Source organism: Dama dama, chromosome 5 (assembly GCF_033118175.1).
Source record: "Dama dama isolate Ldn47 chromosome 5, ASM3311817v1, whole genome shotgun sequence".
Classification (NCBI taxonomy): Eukaryota; Metazoa; Chordata; class Mammalia; order Artiodactyla; family Cervidae; genus Dama; species Dama dama.
The window spans coordinates 8,490,722-8,513,795 of record NC_083685.1 but is presented as its reverse complement, the minus strand read 5'-3'; the positions used below and the strand labels follow the sequence as shown (position 1 = coordinate 8,513,795).

The 23,074-nt window shown below is 52.3% G+C and overlaps 1 protein-coding gene and 1 long non-coding RNA gene across 5 annotated transcripts in view; one reads left to right on the top strand and one right to left on the bottom strand.

The window, feature by feature from the left end:
• Positions 1–6,444: 6,444 nt before the first annotated feature.
• WSCD2 (WSC domain containing 2) overlaps positions 6,445–23,074 on the bottom strand; it is a 111,981-nt gene continuing 95,351 nt past the window's right edge. For all 4 annotated transcript variants that reach the window (XM_061141672.1, XM_061141673.1, XM_061141670.1 and 1 more), the window contains 4 exons: positions 22,816–22,990; positions 17,757–17,921; positions 15,270–15,470; positions 6,445–8,450 (listed from right to left, as the gene is read on the bottom strand). In XM_061141672.1, the coding sequence (XP_060997655.1) occupies positions 8,098–8,450; positions 15,270–15,470; positions 17,757–17,921; positions 22,816–22,990 (894 nt within the window). In that variant the 3' untranslated portion in view covers positions 6,445–8,097. The remainder of the gene's footprint in view (positions 8,451–15,269; positions 15,471–17,756; positions 17,922–22,815; positions 22,991–23,074) is intronic.
• On the top strand, positions 8,678–19,076 carry LOC133056399 (uncharacterized). Its single transcript, XR_009692805.1, has 3 exons — positions 8,678–8,923; positions 10,508–10,597; positions 18,539–19,076. It is a non-coding gene; the product is annotated as an uncharacterized LOC133056399 (long non-coding RNA).

Genomic DNA, 23,074 nt, shown 5'->3' with positions numbered 1-23,074 from the left:
CATGCCAGTTCCGAGGCCCATGAGCTGGCCACCCTGTGGCTTGGGAATCTGGACGTTTGCTTGGGAAGGATGCAGTCCTAACACCTGAGGGGCTCCTGGTTTCTCTTTGGGGATTAGCTAACCATTATCGAATCCATGCATCTAATGAGGTAGAAAGCAACCTCTGATAACAATAATTAGTACCAAAGCACTATTCTTTAACATTAGCTTGCTTTGAAGGCACGTTTAGTAATTAAACACTTCCCACAGTCCTACAAGGCAAGAGAAGGGAAAATGGCTGGCTTTCAAGGACAGCAACCAAGGGGAGAAAGAGGGTGTGAATTTCCCTAGGCTGAGCTCCTGCCAGCCCGCCATCAGGACCCCGTGGCCTTAGTCCATTTAGCCCATCAACTCACAAAGAAAGGGCGTGTGGAGGATGACTGTTCTCAGAGCAGTAGGTTTGACATCAGGGAACATAGGTGTGAAACATGGTTTGGGGCCAGGCTCCTCCCTCTCCAGGCCTTGTTCCCCAGTGGGCTGGCTGGTATGATTCTAAGTTGTCCCATCCCAGGGATGACTGGATCCTCAGGGGATCGCCCAGGGCAGCGATCCTGGTTTTACGGAGGGGGAGACTGGGAAGTCCAAGATCAAGGTGTCGGCAGGTTTGGTGGGACTTATTGAGAACACAGTTCCTGGTCTGCCCTCACAGAGAGAGAGACCTACTGCCTCTTCCTTTCATAACGACACACAATCCCACGGACAGAGGAGCCTGCAGGCTACAGTCCGTGCGTGCGTGCGTGCGTGCTCAGCCGCTTCAGTCGTGTCTGACTGTTTGTGATCACATGGACTCTTTGTGATCACCTGCCAGGCTCTCTGTCCATGGGATTTTCCTGGCAAGAATACTGGAGTGGGTTGCCATTTCCTTCTCCAGGTCATAGTGATGATAATAAAGATAATACCTTGGGGCTTTCCACGCCCCCCCCCCCCCCCCCCATCCCCACAGTGTATAGAGTACTGGGCCCAGTACTTATAGTCCGCGATCATTTCCATTTTAGAGGTGAGGAAACTAAAGCTCGGAGATGTTTGGCAACTGGTCCCAAGTCACACAGCTGAGTTCAAACATAAGTCAGTTTAGTCTGATGCTGAAGGAACTCCCCACTCATTTCACTGAATGGGTCAATGAATGAGCAGAGCCCCTTTTATTGTATTACACCAGGGTCTGACAGCATTGGCACTATTGGATATTCTAGGTCAGATCATTCTTGGCTGTGGAGGTTGTTCCATGTTTTGCAGGATTTTGAGCTACAACCTTGGCTTCCACCCCCTAGGTGCAAGTAGCACCTCCCCCTCCCCAGACTGTGGAAACCAAGGACATCTCCAAATATTGCTAGATATCCCTAAGGGAAGATCCCTCCTGACTGAGAACCACTGTATTAGAGACTGGGACTTCACATCTGGTTTTGATTGAAGATAGGGTTCTGCTGCCCTAATTTGGAAGCCACTGGATTAGATGATTTATTTATATCCTAGTTTAGGTCTCAAAGAGGCTAAATGCTCTTTGCAAAACTCTGCCTGCGTGGGTGGATGTGCGGCTCACCTTTTCCTGGGGAGACAGTTCATGGCCTCCATGAGACTGATAAGCCCATCTGAAACCCCCTTCCCAGTCTGAGGAGTGGACCTGTGAGGTCTTAAGCTCCTCTTTGTTCTTTCTTCTGCCCACCCCACCCCCTCCGCCCACCAAACTTTGCTCCTCCATCATGAAAGGATCTCAAGGCCATTTCTTCTCCTCCGGCACAGTCTGTCCTGAGGAAGAAGCTGTCTCCCTGCCTCTATTGGCTGAGAGGAATGGCAGGAAAAGAGAGTGGGGTGGACTTTACAGAGAACCACTGAGCTGTGGAGTAAGAGATTATTGCTTGGCAGTTGCCATGGGAACCGGTAAACCACCTTGTCGCTAAGAAGCCAGAGTTGCTGGAGCATCAGCTCCCAGCCTTGTCTCTACCTCCTCTTTACCCCGTGGGTCCTTGGCCCCAGAAAGGCCAGTCCTTTGCCCAATTTGTTTTCATTCCTCATCTCCCACTGCAGCAATCTTCTCTGTGTTGACTTGCCAGGATCACCCTGACCTTCTGGGCTCTTGGACTGTTTCTCCTCACTGGGATACAGCATCGCGGCTAAACATATGGATTCTGGAGCTAGACTGCCTGAATTCAAAGCCCAGATCCAATCATTTCCCAGTTGTGTGACACTGGGCAAAGTACTTAACCTCTCTGAACCCCACTTTCGCTCACTATAAAGTGGGGAGACTGTGTCCCTGCCTCCCAGAGTTCTGGTGATGACTCAATGACGTTATACATATGAAGCTCCTAGCACAGTGCTCAGCATATAATTAGTACTCTGGGCTTTCCTGGTGGCTCAGCGGTAATCCACCTGCCAATGTAAGAGATGTGAGTGTGATCCTGGGGTCAGGAAGATTCCTTGGAGAAGGAAATGGCAACCTATTCCAGTATTCTTGCCTGGGAAATCTCTTGGATAGAGGAGCCTGGCGGGCTACAGTCCATGGGGTTGCAAAAGAGTCAGACACAGCATAGCGACTAAACAACAAAAAATATTAGCTACTATCATCACTGTGAGTGGTTTCTCATCCCCCTGTCCTCTGGGCCATTGTTTGGGCAGTGGCGGGGGTGGGGGTTCTTCTAGCTACTCACCCCAAAGTCTGTGATGACTGAGAGGCTGGTGGATGGTGTTAAATGTAACTGACATATCCATTCCTCCACTGGGTCAACATTTGCTCATCACCTAGTCTGGGCCAGGAAGTGCGTGGAAATCCAGAGGTAGAGTCAAGGTTCCTGCCCTAACAGAGCTCATGCCCTGAGGTCTGAGACTCATGCACCAGATTACTGAAGAGATCACAACAATGGCCATTTCCGGAGTTGTGATCAGTCAGGTTAGAGGAGGAGCTGGGATCAGGGGAGGCTGCCTGGAGGAGGAGGAGCCTGAGTTGCGTCTTAAGGAGGCTTTCCAGATAGAGGGGGACAGCACAAATCAAGGCATGGAAAAGACCAGAAGTACCACATGTGTGCCTCTGTGCCTTGGGCACTGGTGTGCTGGTAAACACCTAACAACTGGCTCTCGAAACAAAACCAAAAAGACCCTCACCCACCTGTAGTAGTGGCCAATTTCCATGGTGTAAATATTCTCACCATGGCCAATTTCAAGCTACCGATGTGATGTCACTGCATGTGAGTTTGAGACGCACACAATGGGCTTTTGAGAGCCAGTGTGAGTGGGCTGCACCACGCCATCGGCTTTAGGGGCTCAGGCTGGGGGTGAGAGAACAGAAAATCAATTCCGTGTTACTGGAGAGAAAATTCAGGGCAGCTAAGGGCCTGCTCTGGCTGATGACTTGTGGTTTTTCTCTGAAGATCCTTTAGATCTTCAGATCTTTAGTCCTCGATTCACTCATTCAGAAAATCACCAAGCACTTCTATTGCACTTGTTGTATGCCGGGCACTGTGCTGGTTCTAGGGATCATGCCTTGAGGTCAGTGGTTAAGACCCTGCCCTCCACTGTAGGGGGCTTGAGTTCAATCCTTGATTGGGGAATTAAGATCCTGCATGTCACACTGCACGGTCAAAAAAAACCAAAAACAAAAAACAACTACTAAAGTGGCACATAGATCAGGGCCAGGAATTATCAACAAGACAACTGTAAATACAATTTTTCCTCCCAGGAAGCCCAGCAGATCCTCTCATCCATACCTGGACTCTTATGTTTTGGGAAATTTGATCCTTATCCCATGTCTGGGATAAGGCATGGGCATTCCACGTTTTGGAAGCCCAGGGAACTCTATGGGTCAGGTGCTTAACGCAGGTATCAGAATAGAATCCGACCCCTAAATTGCCTCCCCCTCCCTCCCATCTCCCATTTTTCTAGGACACACACACACACTTGTCTCCACTAAGATCAACCCCCTCTCTCACATATGGCAGACGGTTCACTCCCCATAATTGTTTAGCAAAAGACTCCAGAACACACAAAAATCATTTTGTGGCCACACGTTCCGTCCTATAATGACTGTTCGTTTCAATTAGCTGTCAGAGACCAGAAATAGAGACGCATGGTCCTGCTCAGATATATCACCACCGTGGTTTGAAAGTGGATTTAAGGCAGCCTGGATGTGGGGGTGTGGATGGAGGGGATAAATATGCCATCATTTCTTCACTCCTTGATGTTCTGCGAGTTTGTTCTCATTTCCATGTCCCCCACCCCCCGCCACCCTTGCCTGCTGGCAGATTGCAGACTGTAAATTTGAGCGGAAATAGTAAATGTGCAAACATGATAAATAAACATGTTGCTTTTGTGGGGACGGATATTATTATCATCCAGATTTATAGCTCTCCACGCCTGCACGCTTTATTACATTTGGGGAAAAAATGGAGCGAGGTGTTGATGTTACATTGATCAACTTTCTGCCTTTCACCCCCGTCACCGGCTCTGACTCATTTAAATAGCAGCCTAGACTGGGGACACAGTCCATGTCCCTGGGAGTGGATGTGTCTTGACAGGTGTTTTCTTTGGGGACAGTTATTTATAGCTGCAAAAGCTATCACCCTGTAGGGGGCTTCTGTTTCCTCCCTCCCCCTTTTCTTGTTTCTCTAAAATCAAACGTCTGTTTTGTTTTCCCAGTAGGAAACATTGCCTGATCGATGATTTAAATCTCTCTTCCTGTTTTCTCTTTTCTCTCTCTCCCTGTCTCTTCCTCTCTGTCTCTTTATATTCTACCCCCTTCTGCCTTCCATCTTTGGGACAGGCTCTGGGTCCTTCCCAGGTTCCAATCCAAGAGTCACCACCAACTTTTGTGCCACAAGATCCAATGACGTGCCATCCCTGAACCTCTCAACCCACCCTCGGGGCTGTGCTTTTTCTCCCAGGCTCCTTGTTGCCAGTTTATAGGGCGAATTGCCTGAGATATTTCTGTGTCTGTTTCCACCTCCCTTCCCCCAATGTCACCCCAACTAGATGGTGAACTCTCGGGGACAAGGAGCTTACCATTCCCTCCTCTCCCACCCGCTCCTCTACCCTATGTTCTCCACCTCAAAAGCCCTCCTTCTGAAGATGCTCAGACAGAGTCTTGGTGTCCCTTTGCCTGTCCGCCCGCCCCCCCCGCCATGCATCCAGTCTGTCCCCAAGTCCTGTGGACTGCTTCCCTAGCTGTGTCCACTCTGCCTCTGACCCCACAGCCCCTCCACCTCTCATATTTTTGAATGTCCCTAAAGTGCTTATCTCTGACCACTGTCCCCTCTCAAGAGGATCCATACAGCCGTGTCTTTACTGACTTTCTCATCTCCAGGCTTGTCCCCCACCCTCTCGGTACTTACTGTCATAGCTAAGGGACGGGGCAGTGGAACGCGTGCCTGCAGATTCTGTTGCTAAGGAAACCACTTCCTTGGTTACCGGGCCGGGTAGCATTTGTCTCACTGTGTCTGGATCCCAATGAGTCGCCCCCACTCTCCAGGAAGATGAGGGGGAGGAGAGAGGAGAGGACAACAGAGGTGGAGAGGGAGAGAGAGAGCGAGCAAGAGACAGGCAAAGACAGAGACAGAGATAGAGAGAGACATGGAGAGACACATGGACAAAGAGAAGCAGAAATCAAGAAAGAGAGAACGCAGTCAGTGAGATTGGTTCAGGGATGGGGGCGGGGAGGAAGAGACAGAGAGGAGAAAGACGAGAAAGAAAAGAGGTTTAATGTGCATCTCGAGGAAATAAAAGAGACCACAAAGAGAGAAATTGAGAGCAGGAGGCAAGTGTAATAAGGAAAAACGGTGAGGGGGGGTAGGGATGAGGAGAAACACCAGTGCAAGAGAGACGGGGGAAGGAAGGAAAGGAGCTGGTTCCTGAAGGACCTTGCCCCTGGCAACCCCTCCACCTCCCCATCCTTTCCTCCTGCCCACACTGTCTACCAGGGATGTTTGTAGCAGCCTCAGGGATCCTGGAGAAATCAGGAGGCAATCCCTGCTGTCAGCAGATGCAGGCCCTGATGCTTCTCCTTGGGTCCCGGAGTCACAACGCACTGGGGGAGACAGCGGGATGGGAGTCTGGGGGTCCCGGTTTGTAGGCCAGGCATGTCCCAGGCCCTGGGGACCGCTGGACCACCGATCTCTCCTTCCTCCTTGAGGGCCGGGGTTTGGAGGAGGGGCACACAGACATGGGGTGGTCATCACACCAGCTGGCGGGGGAGGTGTGCAGTGTCCCCACACAGAAGGGCGGCTGAACACGGAGGCAGAGACAGTTCTGCACACCAAGACACACAGTTCTTCACAGGCAGTTAGAGCCGCACAGACACAAAAGCAATGATGCACCCAGAACATTCCTGTCTCACACACACACACACACACACACACACACACACAGCAGAAAAACATCCCCTGTGTAACCTTGCCTTACACGACACTCCATCACGTGGAAGAATTATCAACAAAACTTGCTTTTAATGATGGTGTTGACCTGAGGAGTCTTCAGACAGAGGCTGGTGGCCTGAAGAGACCACCAGCAAAGAAATGGCCCAGGTTTTGGACCCAGAGTCTCCCAGAGAGAAAGCTGACCTCTTAGAGGGTGGGGAGGCCAAGCCCTCTGATGCTTTGAGAAAGAAGACTAGAAATTTGCCTGGGGGAAAGAAACACGGTACAAAATACATTCAGAGCCCCCTGGCTGGGCCCTGGGGCGGCCCAAATCCTAAAGATGAGGGGCTCAGGGACAAGGACAACAGGTCCGATCCCCCAGCCCTTCTCTTTGTGTGGCTGGGTTCCAAGGGGGTGGAATGTATGAGTCATATTCCTCTTAGAAAAATATATCTCTTTACACTCGCCTTCTCCATAGTCTCTTGGCTATTTGGGAATGAGCATTTACCTGCACCCCAAGGCTTCAGAGGGGGCCACTTGGGGGGGGGGGTTGTTCCAGACAGAACAGCGAAAGAGCTGTGACCTATGGCTTTTGCATCTACATGGTGGGGGTGGGGTGCAGGTGTGCACGTGTGGGCGGGATGCGAAACCACGGGTACCCAAGGGGTGAGGGGAGAGAGGGAATTCTGGAACTTGATGCTTTCTAAGACAGATAATCAGCCACTGAGTCCTTTGGATGGACGTCTCAGCATTGAAAGAACAGTGTCTGTACGCATATGAGGAACCATCCCATTCACCCCTTTCCTTAAAGGCCCCCCCCCCCGACTATGACCAAAGCGGGGGTCGCTGGTCTGGGAAGGTTGTGGGTATCTCTTTCAGTCATGGGTCCACCTGATTTGGTGCACACTTGTTCTCCCTCCTGGACAGGGGAGGACCCGCTTGTAGGGGTCGGAAGGGCAGTGTCAGATCAATGCGTGGGACCCCACGGTGGAGAGAGGTGTCACCCCTGGAAACGGGTCACCTCCTGGATACAGCGGGGGAGGGAAGGGCAGAATCCCAGGTCCCGAGGTGGACACACCACGTGGGGGCTCGGGATGCCAGCGACCCCACCCGGTGGCCCCAGTTAACCTACCCTGAGCACCACGGCCTCTCTGACCCACTCAGAATGTCAGAAACCTAAGGCCACGGAGAAACCTCCCAGCAATCTTCCTGCAGACAGAAGCGGCCCGGATAAACTGTCAGCGGAACTTCCTGGGTGGGGAAGGGACGGGGCGGCTATGAGTGCTCAGCCCAGCGCGGGGGCGAGTCTGGGGCCACTCTGTTCCACGCCGTTCCCTTTAGCTCTTGCGCCAGGGTCCTCCACACCCGCGGTGGGGAACCCTGATATCCGGGACACCCAGGAGCCCTCCTTCCCACAGGTGCGGGGGGCAGGGACACGGGAGGCAGAGCAGGGTCCAGGCGGCAGGAACTCCCCAAACCGGCCGCCCCTCATCTCCAAGGGTGGGGGGCGGGGGTGGTTGCGAGTCGGTGGGAGGTGCCTGCACCATCTCTTCCCTTGAGCCTCCTTCGTCATGCAGGAAACTCATCGGAGGCCAACGCTAGGCCAAGGGGATGGTCCCTACACGGGAGAGCGGACTGGCAGGTGGGGATCCCCAGGGGGCCCGGAGTGCCCGGGGCCTGCTGGGTCTGGACGGCCCGCCCCCTGCCCCGGTCTGATCGTCCATCATCTGGGGTAGTAGTCGTCGGGCACGCCCGTGAGGTTCCTCCCTCGGAGCGCCGCGTCCACCGTCTTGATGTAGGCAGAGATGGTCCTCTGCATGTCCGCCGTGTAGGGGTTGTACTCCAGCTTGCGGAGCCCCGAACGCTTGAAGTTGCCGTCCTTCTGGCTCTCCACGCAAAGCAGCCGGTCCTCCCTGACGGCCACACCCAGCAGGCCCACCATGCGGCCCAGCTGCACGAAGAGGTCGCGCTTCAGGTCCTCGAAGTGCACCACCAGCACCTTCTTGCCGAACCGGAGCCAGTCCAGCGTGTGCGTGGCCCACCACGGGGCGTAGTTCCTCACGAACTCCGGCCACTCTGCGTGGACAGAGAGGGGAGGCGTGGTCGGCCACCTGAGCGCTGCATGCTGCGCCCCGAGTCGGCCAGACTCGCCCCCCGCCTCCCGCCTCCCGCTTCTGCCTGGGACAGTCTTGGTCCTTCCTGCTCTTTGCGGAGACCCAAGACACCTGTCTCGTGCTTACTCCACCCAGGCACAGGCTTATATATAAATCTTTGCTACTCTATTTTTATATTTTAACAGGCACGCCTGCTCAGTCGCTCAGTTGTGTCGGACTCTTTTTGCGACCCTGTGGACTGTAGCCCACCAGGCTCTTCTGTCCACGAGATTTCCAAGGCAAGAAGACTGCAGTGGGTTGCCGTTTCCTTCTCCAGGGAATCTTCCCCACCCAGGGATTGAACCTGCATCTCCTGCATCGGCAGGCACATTCATTACCACTGAGCCACCTGGGAACCCTGTATTTTAACATGCAGTGATCTTAATATATAATGAGGTAAATATATTAATATAGCTATTGATTCACATATTCCTCACAACAACCCTGTGAGGCAGGCATCCTCGTTATCTTCGTTTAACAGGAGAAACTGAGGCACAGAGAGGTTAGGAACTCGCTCAAAAAACTGGCTGAGCCGGGATTTGAAACCAAGTAGTCTGGTTTCAAAGTCTGGGCTTTTATCTACCAAGTTACCCCATGTAGGAATAGAAATCCTGTGTAGTAACAATTCTTCTCATGGGATAGTAACAGGGCCTTTGTATAGAGAGCTGGAAAAAGAATACAAACTTTTTAGCATGGCTCCCCGCACCCTGCAGATGCTCAGTAAACGTTGGCTATCATTACCACTGTGATTATTCTGTTCTCAGATGAGATGTCATCTTCCCTGACTCCCCAGGCTCAGGCAGGTGCCTCCTCTGTGCTGAGGGCATGATTTAAGGTGGATTATTTACAGCGTCAACCCTAAATATTCATTGGAAGGACTGGTGCAGAGGCTGAAGCTCCAATACTTTGGCCACCTGATACGAAGAGTGACTCATTGGAAAAGACCCTGATGCTGGGAAAGATTGAGGGCAGGAGGAGAAGGGGGCGACAGAGGATGAGATGCTTGGATGGCATCACTGACTCAAAGGGCATGAGTTTGAGCAAACTCAGGGAGACAGTTAAGGACAGGCAAGCCTGGCGGGCTGCAGTCCATGGGTTCACAGAGTCAGACACAACTTAGTGACTGAACAACAACAAATTTACATTGTCATCTTGACACCTTTCTATTCGACTCTTTCTCTCTTTGCTTTTTATTGAAGCATCACACACTGTTCCTCTGTGCTGTTCATTTCCTTGCCGTGGGAAAAGCACAGGATGGTTGTCACCAAAAGTGGGAACGTTTGTTTGGGATCTCCTGGCTCCAAAGAGAGGCTACAACAGAATGTAGGAAATTCCTTGGAGAAGACCTCAAAGAGACAGCCAGCCAGCCCCTGGGGCTGCTGAAACTCTGATCAAGGGGAACCCAAGAGGGGGGTCATGAAGGATGCTGGGAACAGAGAAGGTGATTTGCAGCCTCAATTCTAAGCCCCAGGTGGATAGTAGTCACAGGACTGGTCCTCAGGAACCCAGAAAGGAACCCTCAGGAACCCATGACTTCTCACAGGGGCAGTGCCACCCTGCACCTCCCAGAGGAATCTCTTTTTTGAATGAGAGTCTGCAAGTTTCCCAAGCTGGGCTGGGGAGCCCAGCTGGTCCTTCATAACTAAATTCTCACCCCTGTTGGATGATGGACACCCTTTATCTCATTTAATCATAGTGACTACCCAGAAAGGAAAAGACTACTGTTCATTTGTCACCAGTGAGGAAACGGAGGCTCAGAAAGGTGAAGTAATTTGCCCAAGGTCACACAGCCGGGAAGCACTATCCAGACCAGGCCTGCCTGATTCCAGGCCCCCATCTTTCCCAGGAACCGGCAGCCTCACCCCCAGCTCCCTCCCACTGCCTTACACCCAGCAGGGGCTTAATAAATGGTTGTTGAACTAAATTGAAATTCCCAGCAGCCAAGTGGCGATGTGATTAAGGGCTCCTCTTTCTTTGCAGAGCACATCAGAATCTGGCGAGGCTCCTGCTCCCCCAGCACCTCCCTGGAACACCATGGCTGCTTGGAAAATATTTATGCTGATGACAAAGGTATTTTTTTTAGCCTTCAAATAGATTATTTACAATGTATCTAGCTAATTGGGCCCTTACTGTTATAATGGGTTAAAACCAGATGTATCTGTGTGATTAGGAAAAAATCTAGCATGTGTATAGTCTGCTTTCCTTATTTTTCGGAAGCATTTCCCCACTCCTGAGTCATCTCACAGCATCCCTGGGGATTCAGGACAACTGCTGCTCCCGTGGCTGAAGCCCAGGTGGATGGGGATGACGATCAGTCACTCAGTAACTCACATATCTGGACTTCCAGGCTTGTCACCATCTCAAGAGGTCCCTGGAGAGTGGTCCTTAGGAAAAGGAAGGGTCCATCTGCTGATGGTCTGGGTCCCCCAGGGGATGGCTCTGGCTTTGGATGCAGGTGGGAGGGAGATGATATGGCATCTTTTGTGGATTCCAAACCTCCCTGGGGTGGGAATGTACATTGCTTGAACACCTACTGTGAGCCGGGGGGCTGTGCCAGGCACTTTGCAGGCACTGTCTCAGGCAGTGCACACACGAAGCCTGGAGAGGAGGAATTACCAGCTCCTTTTTACGCATGAGAACAAAGGAGGCTCAGAGATATGAAGCCACCTGCCCAAGGCCACACAGTGGGCGTCCGTGGCAGGATTTGAACTTGCATCTATCCCAGACTGAGCCTGGCTCCTGCCCTCCGGGCAAACCCTTTAAGAGCACCTGACTTGCCCATCTCCAGCATTCTTCTCGCCCCAGATCCTAGTCTACGATTGCTTTACCTCACCTTCAGGTATCATCTAAGATCCGGGGTCTGTTCACAGATGACTTCCGAGTCAGATTGCCAGGGTTCAAAACCCAGCCCCTCTTTATATTGGCTGTGTGACCTTGGGACGCCAAGCACTGTCCTTGAGCCTCAGTTTACCCATCTTCACATTGGAAGCCTTGCTAAAACCTTCCCGCTCTACAAGCAGAACTGGAATAGGGCTTGCAGACCCTGCCACCAGGCCTGAGACACAGGAAGTGCTGGATAAATGTTGGCCACAATTATTGGTATCTTTTTGGCCGCATGGCATGGCATGTGGAATCCTAGATTCCCTGACCAGGGATCAGACTCAACCCCCCTGCAGTGAAAGTGTGAAGCCTTAACCACTGGACTGCCAGGGAAGTCCCATGGCTACAGTATTCCTGATGTTGGTACCCGACATCTCTGAGATGCCCCATGTGGCCCGTCCTTTATGGGCAGCAGATATTTGCTCCCTCCATACCGCTTCCTACAGCAGAGATGCCTCACTTAAAGCTCCTGAATGACTTCAGGAAAGAAGAATAAAAATGAAAAACAAAAGCCCTCAATTAGCTCAGGATTCCCGGTAATTGATGGCTGCCTTCAAATTGGGTAATAAAGGCACGCTACGCCATGGACCACCGGTAATGAGTGCTGCTTCTGCCGGAACTGCTCCCCACGTGGGCCTGGCAGGACACGGGCTGACCACTCTCTGCTTCATCTTGTCGACGGGAGGAACCGGGGCCTGATTAATAGCTTAACTGTATTTAATTCCCCATGGAATCATTAAACACCGTCTCTGTTTCATTAAACAGATCCAGGACAATTCACCTTGTGTAATCATATCACATAAAACTTTGCTTTGGACTCACTCCAGGGAGATCGTAAAATTAACGTTATGGAACCAAAAGCTGGGGGTGGGTGGGTGGGGGGTGACAGGAACCTCGACCCAGCTGTAACTGGGAGGGGGACACGGGCAGGGTGGGGTGGACACGCTCAGCAGGTGGCTGACCTCTGCTCTTAGGTGGGAGTGACCCTCACATTCTAGGCCGATGGCATCCTGAAGCAACGATTCTCAAACTCTAAAGTGGCCGTGAACCTTCTGGAAGGAATCCCGTGGAAATGCGAGTTCTGATCCAGGAAGCCTGAGGTGGAATCTGAAAATCTGTGTTCCTAATTCCCAAGTGATACTGACGCTGATGGAGCAAGGACCCTAAAGCAAGGGTCTCAAACTCAAGTGCCTCCAGGGGTCAGATGTTAATGAAAATGGGAGGACTGTGAGGAGGGGGCCCTTTGGGGGAGGTTCTCAGGCAGAGCACGTGAAGGCCTGGGTGCGGTCTGGAAGGAAGCACCATCCCAGACTAATGCAGGGGCCCCAGGCCCGCAGTGGGAGATGTGTGTCCCCACACTTCCCACCCCCTGCAGTCTTTGGGTTCAGCCTCTCCTGATGTCTCCCTTATCTTTGGTTTTAAAGCTCCCAGTCATCTTGCATAGGGAAGAAGAGGCAAGGTGGCTCCTGGGAATTAGGAAATTGCCTGAACCTGAGAGGAGGGGTTATGCCAAAAGAGCGGAAACTTTGAATGCACCAGGTCAGAGATGCCCCAGGGTAAGACAGGGCCTGGCAGCTAATGCCTGGGTTTGAATCTCAGCTCAGTCAACTCCTGGCGCCTGAGACACGTGACTCGCTCCCTTCCTGGGACGGTTTTCTGCTACCAGTGGTGGTGGCGGCCCTTCTTACCTCCCCAGGGAATCAGAAGACTCAAATGAGGTAATGACTGCTAAGTGCCTGGTCACAGGTGAGCTTCCCAAGTGAGTCCCCTGCTTTTTATTTGGAGCAGTCTGCTTCCCTGGTGGCTCAGATGGTAAAGAATCTGCCTGCAATGCAGGAAACCCAGGTTCGATCCCTGGGTCAGGGAGATCCCCTGGAGAAGGGAATGGCAACCCACTCTAGTGTTCTTGCCTGGAGAATTCCACAGACAGAGGAGCCTAGTGGGCTACAGTCCATGGGGTTGCAAAAGAGTCGGACAAGACTGAGCAACTAATTCTTTCACGTTCAGGATTACTGGGAGGTGGAGAGCTGCGTCTAGTTTTGCTATCATGTGCCTGAGTGACCCTGGCAGGCCCCTGTCTCTCTTTGGGCCTCATCTTCCCCATTAACAGAGAATGAATCAATTCGCCTGCCTGCAGACTGCTTTAAAAAATACCCGTGTCCAGGCTCCACCCCTGTAGTGGTCCAGTGTGCGGCCTGAGCACCGGGATTTTCCCACGCTCCTCCTGGGATTCAGATGTGCTGGCAGGGATGAGGACCCTTGGGTACAGTGACCTCCTGGGTCCTTTCCCGCTCGACAGAGCATCTGCTGTTGGAGCAGGATCCTGCCGTTGGCGCCTGCAGGCTTCTCAGCCTGGCCACAAATAATGTTCATTTTTGATTGTTCTGCAAATAAATAATTCAGAGACCTCTTCACCCCCTGGGAACAAATGTCACCCACTGAGGGAGGGGGTCGGCAGGGGAAAGGATAGACAAACCCCCTGGGCAAACTGGGAAGCCAGGGCACACACAGTTGGTCAGGCAGGCCCAAGGGTTTTCATCGATGACATCAGTGCTGGGTGTGATTGGCTGCGTTAATGTCATCCTGGCTGCTCTGGTTTTCTCTGGGGAGGGGCTGGAATGTGGAGCAGCTGTCAGGGGGAGGGGGGCATGGGGAAGGTTTGGAGGGAGTGGGAAACACCCTCAGGGCTAGAGGCTGCAGCAGCCTGGTTCTTCGAGGCTGAATGAGGCGAGGAGGGCTCACGTTTACAGAGCACCTACTTGGCATCAGGGGCTCTGCGTCGGAGGATTTGGAGCCATGGGTGTTCTGATCAATTCATTATTGTAGCTCAGTGGTCCCTGGGTTCAAATCCCTGCTCCACCACTTCCGGGAACAGCACCTTCAACCTCCCTGAACTTAGGTCGCCCCATCCACAGCACAGGGTTAACTGTGGGGGTTTACAAACACTCACGGAGGTGGCTGTCATTACAGTAATGGAGACATGGGTGATGACTGATATGGGGGTTTGAGGGGTTTTGACTTTGGAGTTCTCCCCCACTACGGTGGGGCCGCCGCTCTGCACCGAGACATTCTCCCATTCTGGAATCTACTGAGCACCAGAGATGAACACCAAACTCAGGTCATCTTAATGAAGTTCGGCGCTTGGAGACTGATGGTGTGACTTCCCAGCTGTGACCTAGGGCAAGTCACTTAACCTCTCCGAGTCTCTGCTGGGAGGGTTTATTGGAATGATGCTCATAGGAGCTCACAGATGACCTCATGGCCACTCTGCCACTGACCTGGGTTCAGGTCTCTTGATTCCCAGGAAAGGGTCTGGAACCTGCTTTGAATCAGTGTGGGAAAAAATGAAAGTCGCTCAGTCGTGTCTGACTCTTTGCAACCTCATGGACTGGGGCCTCCCAGGCTCCTCTGTCTGAGGGATTCTCCAGGCAAGACTATTGGAGCGGGTTACCATTCCCTTCTCCAATAGATCCCATTACCAATTACATGAGGGTCTATTGAGTGCTTCTAAAGGGTTGACTTCTTGAGTTTTATTACCTCCACTTTATAAAGTGGACAATCCAAGTTCATGGAGGCGGAGGAGCTTTTCCTGGAAGTGGTGGAGTTGGAATTTGAACTCAGGAAGTCTTGCTCCAGAGCCCAACCCCTAACCACTGTGTCATGATAGCAGCCTGGCTCACAGAGGGTGATGCTCGTGGGCTGGGTGGCATGTGGGATGCATATGTTCTCAGCTGTAAGTGGGACCTGGAACCTCATACACACACCCTCAAGGGTGCCCTCCTGGATCCCTGGCAGGAGCCAGCTCTGGCCCCTCGCACTGCCCTCGGCTCCCCGGGGCCCGGCCCCCACTCCGAAGTGGTACCTTTGCCCTTCCAGTGGGCGTGGGCAGCGAAGCCGATGTGTCCGCCGTACTTGCGGTTGAACTCTGCCATGAGGGCCTTGTAGGGGTTGCGGATGAGCAGGATGGCTGCGTCGAAGGCCTCGATCTCCTTCTGGCCGCTCTCATGTGTCTTGATGCAAATGGTCCTCCCGCTGCGCCAGTGATCCCGCTCACCTTTGAACCCTTCCCGCAGCCGAGGAGGGGGCCGGGGGACACAGGAGTGAGCTGGGGGAGATAGGAGGCCTGCCCCACCCTGCCCCGGGCCACCCCCGGGATCCTCAGATGTTCACTCATCCACTCATTCAGTCACTTGCATGTTTATTGAGCACCTACTAAGTGCCAGGCACTGCGCAGGGAGCTGGGGAGAAAATGACTTGCAAAAACACCCATGGGTCACAGTTTTTGAGAGCCAGACAATTCGAACAGTGACATGAATGTAAAGTCACTGCCCTGGTTAGGACTGCAGGAGAGGGGTAGTCACGCCCAGGTGCTGTGATGGGGGGCCTGACGTGATGTGTCTGAGGGTTCCCCTTAGGGCAAAGTCTGCATTTCCACCCCACTGATGCTGGGAATGGCCTCATGGCTTGCTCTGGCCAGTGGACTGGGGGCGGAACCGGGTCTCGCCAATGTCTCAGGACCCAGCATGTTTCTGTTCACTTGTGTGTGTTTTGGGGGCATACCGGGTGGCTCAGTGGTAAAGAATCCCCCTGCCAAGGCAGAAGATGCAAGAGACACAGATTCCATCCCTGGGTCGGGAAGATTCCCCGTAGAAAGAAACGACAACCCGCTCCAGTATCTCGCCTGGAGAATTCCAAGGACAGAGGAGCCTTGCAGGGCTACAGTCCACGGGGTCGCAGAAGTCAGACAATGACCAAGCATGCTGCACATAGCACACACGTGTGTTTCTGCTGTCACTGTGAGAAGGACATGCCCTGGAAAGCTGTTGGTCTCAGAGGGTGAGAGACCCACGGAATAGACATGGGTCCAACCTGCAGTCTGGAGCTGAGCGGCCCAGCCAGCCTGGCCAAGATCACTGACCCAGTCAGGCAGCATCCAGAAAGGCTTCCCGAGGCAGGAAGTTACTTAGGCTGAGAACTGAAGGATGAGGAAGAGTTTATCATCCCAGGTGAGAAGAGCCAGTGCAAAGGTCCTGTGGTGGATGGGAAGAAATGCATCTCACATGAGCATTTGGTACAGGACAGCAGAGGGCAAGAGGGGAGCATGAGGCCAGAGAGGGTTGTGGGGGTTGTGATGACGAGTTAAGTTTGTGCTGAATTGCTTCAGCCATGTCCAACTCTTTGCAACCCCATAGACTGTAGCCCTAACCCGCCAGGCTCCTCTGTCCATGGGATTCTCCAGGCAAGAATACTGGGGTGAGTTGCCATGCCCTCCTCCAGGGGATCTTCTCAACTCAGGGATCGGACCTGCTTCTCTTCTGTCTCCTGCACTGGCCGGAGGGTTCTTTACCACCAGTGCCACCACTGGACCAGAAAGACTACACGGTCCTTGGAAGGATTAAAGCAAAAGGAAGGAGGGACCTGCTCAGGTTTTTGTTTCAAAAGCTGAGGAACTGAAAGAAGTTCTGGGTAGCTGGTGGTTGCTTCTAGAGCACCGACTCTGTGCCGGACACTGCTCTAAGTCCTTTACATGTCGGGGACAGCTTGATCCTGTCAATAATCCTTTGAGGGTTTTATTTGATTGATGAGGAAATTGAGTCCCAGAGACATGAAATAACTTGTCCAAGTTACAGAGCTAGCGAGAGGCAGAGCTAAGGTTCAAACCCAAGCCACAATGCCACCCAAGACTGTGCACTTCACCACTTCGGCCTCTCATGCCCGTGAGAGCCAGGGCATTTGGGTGGTCTCTTCAAAGCCAATTAGAATGCTAATGTACTAGGCTTTCAAGATGCTAGCTGTGTTTCCAACTCAGTGAGTGACTTGGGACATCCTGTTGCCTTTTGGGCCTCAGTTTCCCGCATGAGGTGCCCAGCATGCAGTAAGAGCTCAAGAAATGACTTAAATGGAGGGAAGGTCCCAGACACATAGTAGGTGCTTGATAAACGGATGCAGGTGAGATACCAATGACATGATACTCAGGAAATGTTTGTGGGATGTAAAGCGAAGGGAGGGTACTAAGCATGTGAAAGTGTCAGTTGTGTCTGACTCTTTGTGACCCCGTGGACTATAGCCCGCCAGGCTCCTTTGTCCATGGGATTCTCCAGGCAAGAACACTGGAGTGGGTAGCCATTCCCTTCTCCAGGGGATCTCCCTGACCCAAGGATCGATCCTGGGTCTCCAGCATTGAAGGCAGATTCTTTACCATCTGAACCATCAGGGAAGCTCACTAAGCACATAGTAGGTCTCAATCAACAGGCCCGGGAGAGCTGAGCGGCATGCAGTAGGTGCTCAGGAAGGGGTACTCCCACGTCCTTCCAGGGGGTCCAGTCCCCATTCCCCTGTGCCTCCTCACCTTTGTTGTACAGAGAACCATCGAAGTAGTAGCTGCCAGTGTAGAAGCCTGTGGCCAGCTCGATGAGGTGGCGAGCCCACGTGTTGCCGGCTCCCGGGAAGCTGGCCAGAGCAATGAGCTGCTTGGACTTGGCTGGGAGGAACCGTCTGTCCATGCAGCGGTTGTCTGCAGAGGGCAGGGCACAGACAGGGGTCAGGGTCATGGGCCAATCAGAAGGAGGCTGGCCAGAAGGGACTAGGGTGTGAGTCTCAACCCTGCCGCTTCCCAGCTGTGAGAGCTGGTGCTTCCCGAGCCTGCCGTCTCCTTATCTGGAAATGGGAACAGGGTTATGAGATAATATATGAGAGAAGGATGCACACATGGTAGGGATTCAATAAGAGCCAGACAGGAGGAACGAGCCTTCTCTCCAACCTCAGTTTCTCAGCTGAACAGTGAGGCTCTGTCTTATCACCCCCACGCTTTCCTCCAGGGTAAAACCCACAAATGGCAGCCATCGGCATGGGGCCCAGGCCAATGTTTTCATCTGGACCTCCAAGCTCTGTGCGGCCTGGCCCTTGCATCCTGCGAGGCTCATGCCACCCCCCTGCTCTCCCTTCCAACCTCCGCACCTGCCAGCGCCGGGCCCATCTGCGCTCTGCTCCCGCCCGGGCAGTGTCAGGGGCGCTGGTCCCTCAGCCACGACCATCAGAGCTGATGGAAAGTGTTATGTCTCGGCATCGCCCTCTGCAACCCCTCTTGGAGCTAAGAGGTCACAGTGGTGATTTTTTCTCTCTAACACACAGGTGATGGCCCAGCAAAGGAGATTCGGCAGTGGAAAAAGAAGAGGAAAGAATCCTGGATTTTTGGTCCTACCACTGCTTCTTCAGTCTGGACCGATGACCTCAGTCCTTACCATGAAGTGACGGCAGGCAAGCCTCCCTCGCTCCCCTGCCCCTTGAGCCCCAAGACTGCTCTCTCACCCTCTCTCCTCCCCTATGCCCCCACTTTCTGGGAAGAAGGGAGTGACCCCTGCTCTAGTGTCTCTGTTCCATCTCCTTTCTCCCCCCGCCAGCTCATAACTCCATCTATTTCCCCTATGTCTTCTCTCTCTCCCTCTCTTAGCTGACTTAATTATTAGCATTCAAACACGAACAAATAACTCCATCATTAAAAATAAAAGTCCCCCTCCAGTAAGCACTCTCTCTTTGCACCCCCGTGGCTCCCCGCGTGGCCCAAACAGTAAAGAATTTGCCTGCAACGCGGGACACCTGGATTCTACCCCTGGGATGGGGAAGATCCCCTGGAGGAGGGCATGGCAACCCACTCCAGTGTTCTTGCCTGGAGAATCCCATGGACAGAGGAGCCTGGTGGGCTACAGACCATGGGGTCTCAAAGAGTTGGACACGACTGGGCGACTAACACTTTCACTCCATACCCCATTCAGTTTCACTTTTGGCAGAGTTGTCCACACCCCTATCCCTTTTCCTCCTTCAGCCATTTCCCAGAGCTCCTCCAGGCTCTGCCTGCTCACTGCACAGAATCAGCTTCTGCTAAAGTCACCAGTGACCACCCAGCATTCAATCCAGCCTCCCCTCACTTTGTTAACTTGGCAGCATCTGCTAACCCCCATCATCCTGCACTTAGAATCCTTCCAAGATGGTACCCTGGTCTTTTCTGTTCTGTATTAGCTGCCATTATCAAAGTCTCACCATGAGCCACACTGCTTTCTCAAAAGAGCCCTTCAAGGGGAAAGTCTGAAGTCCTAAACTTAAATTCCAATTCTGCCACCTCCTTGCTGGGTAGGTAACCTTGGAAAATTGATGGATCTGAATAAACCTCAGTTTTCTCACCTGTAATATGGGACGCTGATAATGATGACATCCTGGGGTTCTCAGGAAGGTCAGAAGAGAGAACGGGTATTGAGTGTGAACACAGGGCTCACACACTGTGAGCTCTTAGTAATGATGCTACTAGCCAGAGACCAGCTCTCTTCCCCTGCCATGCACATTTAATCTGTTTGTTCAGAGGAGAGCAGACTTTGGGAAAACAAACAAACGGAAAAACATCTTTATCAAGCCAAGCAGGTGTCTGGGAATAGTTTTCATGGGAACACACTGCAAAAAAGGAGCTCAGATTCAAAACTTTCTGGAGCGTGGTTATGTTTTATAATTTTGACAGGGGTGTGGATTTGATAGGACCCAGTTGGCATTAAACAGTACACTCAAAATTTGTGCATTTTGCTCTATGTAAATGTTACTTTGAAAAACCATAAGCAAATATTGAATTACAATTAGTGATATGAGGACTGAAATGTAATCATGTTGCAACTACTTTGAAATGCATCCAGGAAGAAAAATTGAGGGATGGAGAAATGAAGAGATGCATGAGAAAATAAACAGACCGTAACACTGAGAAATGTAAAATCTGTAGGATAAGTCTAGCATGTTCACTGTGTAACTCATCCCATTTTTTTCTGGAGGTTTGACTTTTTTTTCATAATAAAATGTTGGGAGAAAGAACCAGGTCCCTCAATTTCCCCTGAAAACAGAATTCTCCATTTAACTACTGTCTGGGAGGCAAAATAAAGGTGCTTATTTTCAGCATTAAAAAGGAAGTTTATTTGGTTCTTAAGCTCCACAAATCAAAACAGATGCTGGAGGCAGTGTAGTACATAGTTGGAATCAGACAGACCTGGCTTCAGTCCAGGATGATCATGGCCTAGTTGTGCGATGTTGAACAAGGCCTTTTACCTCCCTGAGCCTCAGTTCCCTCACTTCTAAAGTGGGGCTAACAAACCTTACAGGATCAGATGGACAATGCGCGGGAAGTATACACAGTATATGTTGAGAAGCTGAGATTAGGAGTGCAGGCCCAGGACCCAGATTGCCTCGGTCTGAATCCTAGCTCCGCTCTGTCCTAGCTGCGTGACTCTGACCGAGCTATTCAGCCTCTCTCTGCGAGTTGCCATGTTTGTAAAATGGTTAATAATTGCACTACCTATGTCATTGGACTGTTGTGAGGATTAGATGAGTTAATTCAGTCTAAAGAGCTCAGATAGTACCTGGTACACAGTAGGTGCTCAATAAATGGCAGTCATCGTGGACCATGCTCTTGGTGGCCTCATGAACCACATGAACCACCACAGGAGACTGTCAAGCCTCCCCAGGGTGGGGGGCCTGCAAGTGCAACATGGGAAACTGGAGAGCAGTCGCGGCCTGGGGATGAGCAAACCCATCAATCGGGGGCTACTGAATAGGCTCCGGTGTCCCGTTCGCATCAGAGCTGCTCTTGGTCGTGGGATAATTAAGCTGAGCGTGACCCTCCCCCCAACCTGTAGCTACACAGTTCTGCACAGACAAACCAACACTTCCTGGAAACTAACAAACACTCATCCTTCCTCACTGGAGTGTAAATAAAGCCAGAGGCCACCCTGGCTAAACACATTCCTGCTCACTGAGCTCTTAGCGGGACTCAGCTGCCAGGGAGGAAGCTGCAGTTGGCCGCCACTACCCCACATCAGGCCACACAGGGGCGGGCTACTGGTGGGGCTGCCACTAGCTCTTACAGACCTCTGTGCAGATCAGATAAAGGTGCCCTCCGCTTCCCCTGAGCAGAGGCACGGTCGTCCAGGGGCACAGCACAACGGGCAGAGCACGGGCTGGCTCTCAAGCATCACTTTTCCTTCAGGTTGTGCCTGTGCACTGCTCAATCTGCCCAACCACACATAGGCTAGGGTCCTGGGAGAGGAAGAGGAAGTCTAGCCCAGGGGTGTTTTGTTAGTTCTCCAGGCTTCAGAGGGTGTGGGGAGTGTCTTTCACACTGTGGTCAGCAGTTTCTAGCATGGCCTTTGGAGTTAGAAACCTGAAAGCAAACTACTTCTGCAGATGTGTGATTACGGCCAGTTCATCTGTAAAATGGGGATGATACTGCCCTGATCATAGGCTTACTGTGGGCTTTCTATGATTAAATGAGATGAGGCTTGGCACAGGACTGGCACATATAGGTGGAGAGTGTTTTCAGAAGTTGGAGTACTCCTTCACAGCTTTTCTCTGGGCTGAGCATCCCAGCAAGTTACCTTTCCATGTGCCATCCACCCTTCATCATGCCTCCAGCAGGAGAAAAGATTTTCATCTAGAAATTTTGTAAACTCCAAGATCTCAGGCAAGTCCGGTTCTGAGTCTCAGTGTCTCTACCTGTAAAGTAGGCATAATGACTATTCCCGACTCATAGGAAAGCTGAGGGGAATCAATAAGAAAATGCACACCAAGGAGTCAACACTGAGCCTGAAACAAGGAAAGTCCCTAAGTGCCATCACCACCACCACCAACACCATCATCATCATCACCATCATCACCATCACCATCACCATCTCACCATCATCCCCCATCACCATCATCCCCCATCACCATCATCATCACCATCACCACCACCATCATCACCGTCTCAATCATCATACCCATCTCCATCCCCATCATCCCCATCCCCATCATCCCCATCCCCATCATCATCACAGTCTGGTACCCCCAAGACATGGAAGAAGAGATAAACATCAAGTGTGGGTTCCACTGGCAAAGGGAGACAGATGAAAGTAGAAAGGATGAGTAAGATGGAGAAAGAGAACAAAAAGTTATACATTTGCAGACTCCTAGAACTGGAAGGCCAGCATTTTACACATGGAGAAATTGAGGCCCAGAAAGGAGAAATGACTTGCCCAGGATCATGTGAGTGATCTGGTTGGAGGTCTGTGTTGAAGACCCAAGTCTCCCACTTCCAGCTCAGATGTCTTCTCGCTCAATCTCTCTGCCCCCTTTACAGGAAGAGGCACCAAGGGGGTCCTCAGTGTGAGGGCTGGAGAGGAAGGTCTCCAGAACCATCCCCCTTGCCGAGGGCGCTCCCCAGGCTGCCCCTCCAGGATCTCTAAGCCTGAAGCCTGGCCACGCCCGCTAGCCCTGCCCTCTGCCCTCTGTCCCCTAGCCTGTACGATTCTCTTGCTGACGGGCTGGCTGGAGCACCTCTGGGTGGGAGGTAGCCCCTGGGAGAGCTTCTGGGGGCCTGCTGCGTGGGGCGGGGGCTGGCTTACCTTGGACCTGCGTCTGGTACACGATGAAGTAGCTGGGGGTCCCGCAACTCTCTAACTCCTCCGCACTGCACTTCTGGGCACAGAGCTGCTCGTCCTCTCTCTCATGGAGGGGAAACCGTGTGGTGGGGAAGCCACAGTGGCAGGCGGTGCCCGCGAGGGCTGCCAGTGGGTACTCCTGGGGATGACGTGAGAGAGGAAGGGAAGAAAGTCACTGACTCCCCAGGCAACCTGGACTCCGGATGCAAACAGGATTTGCGTT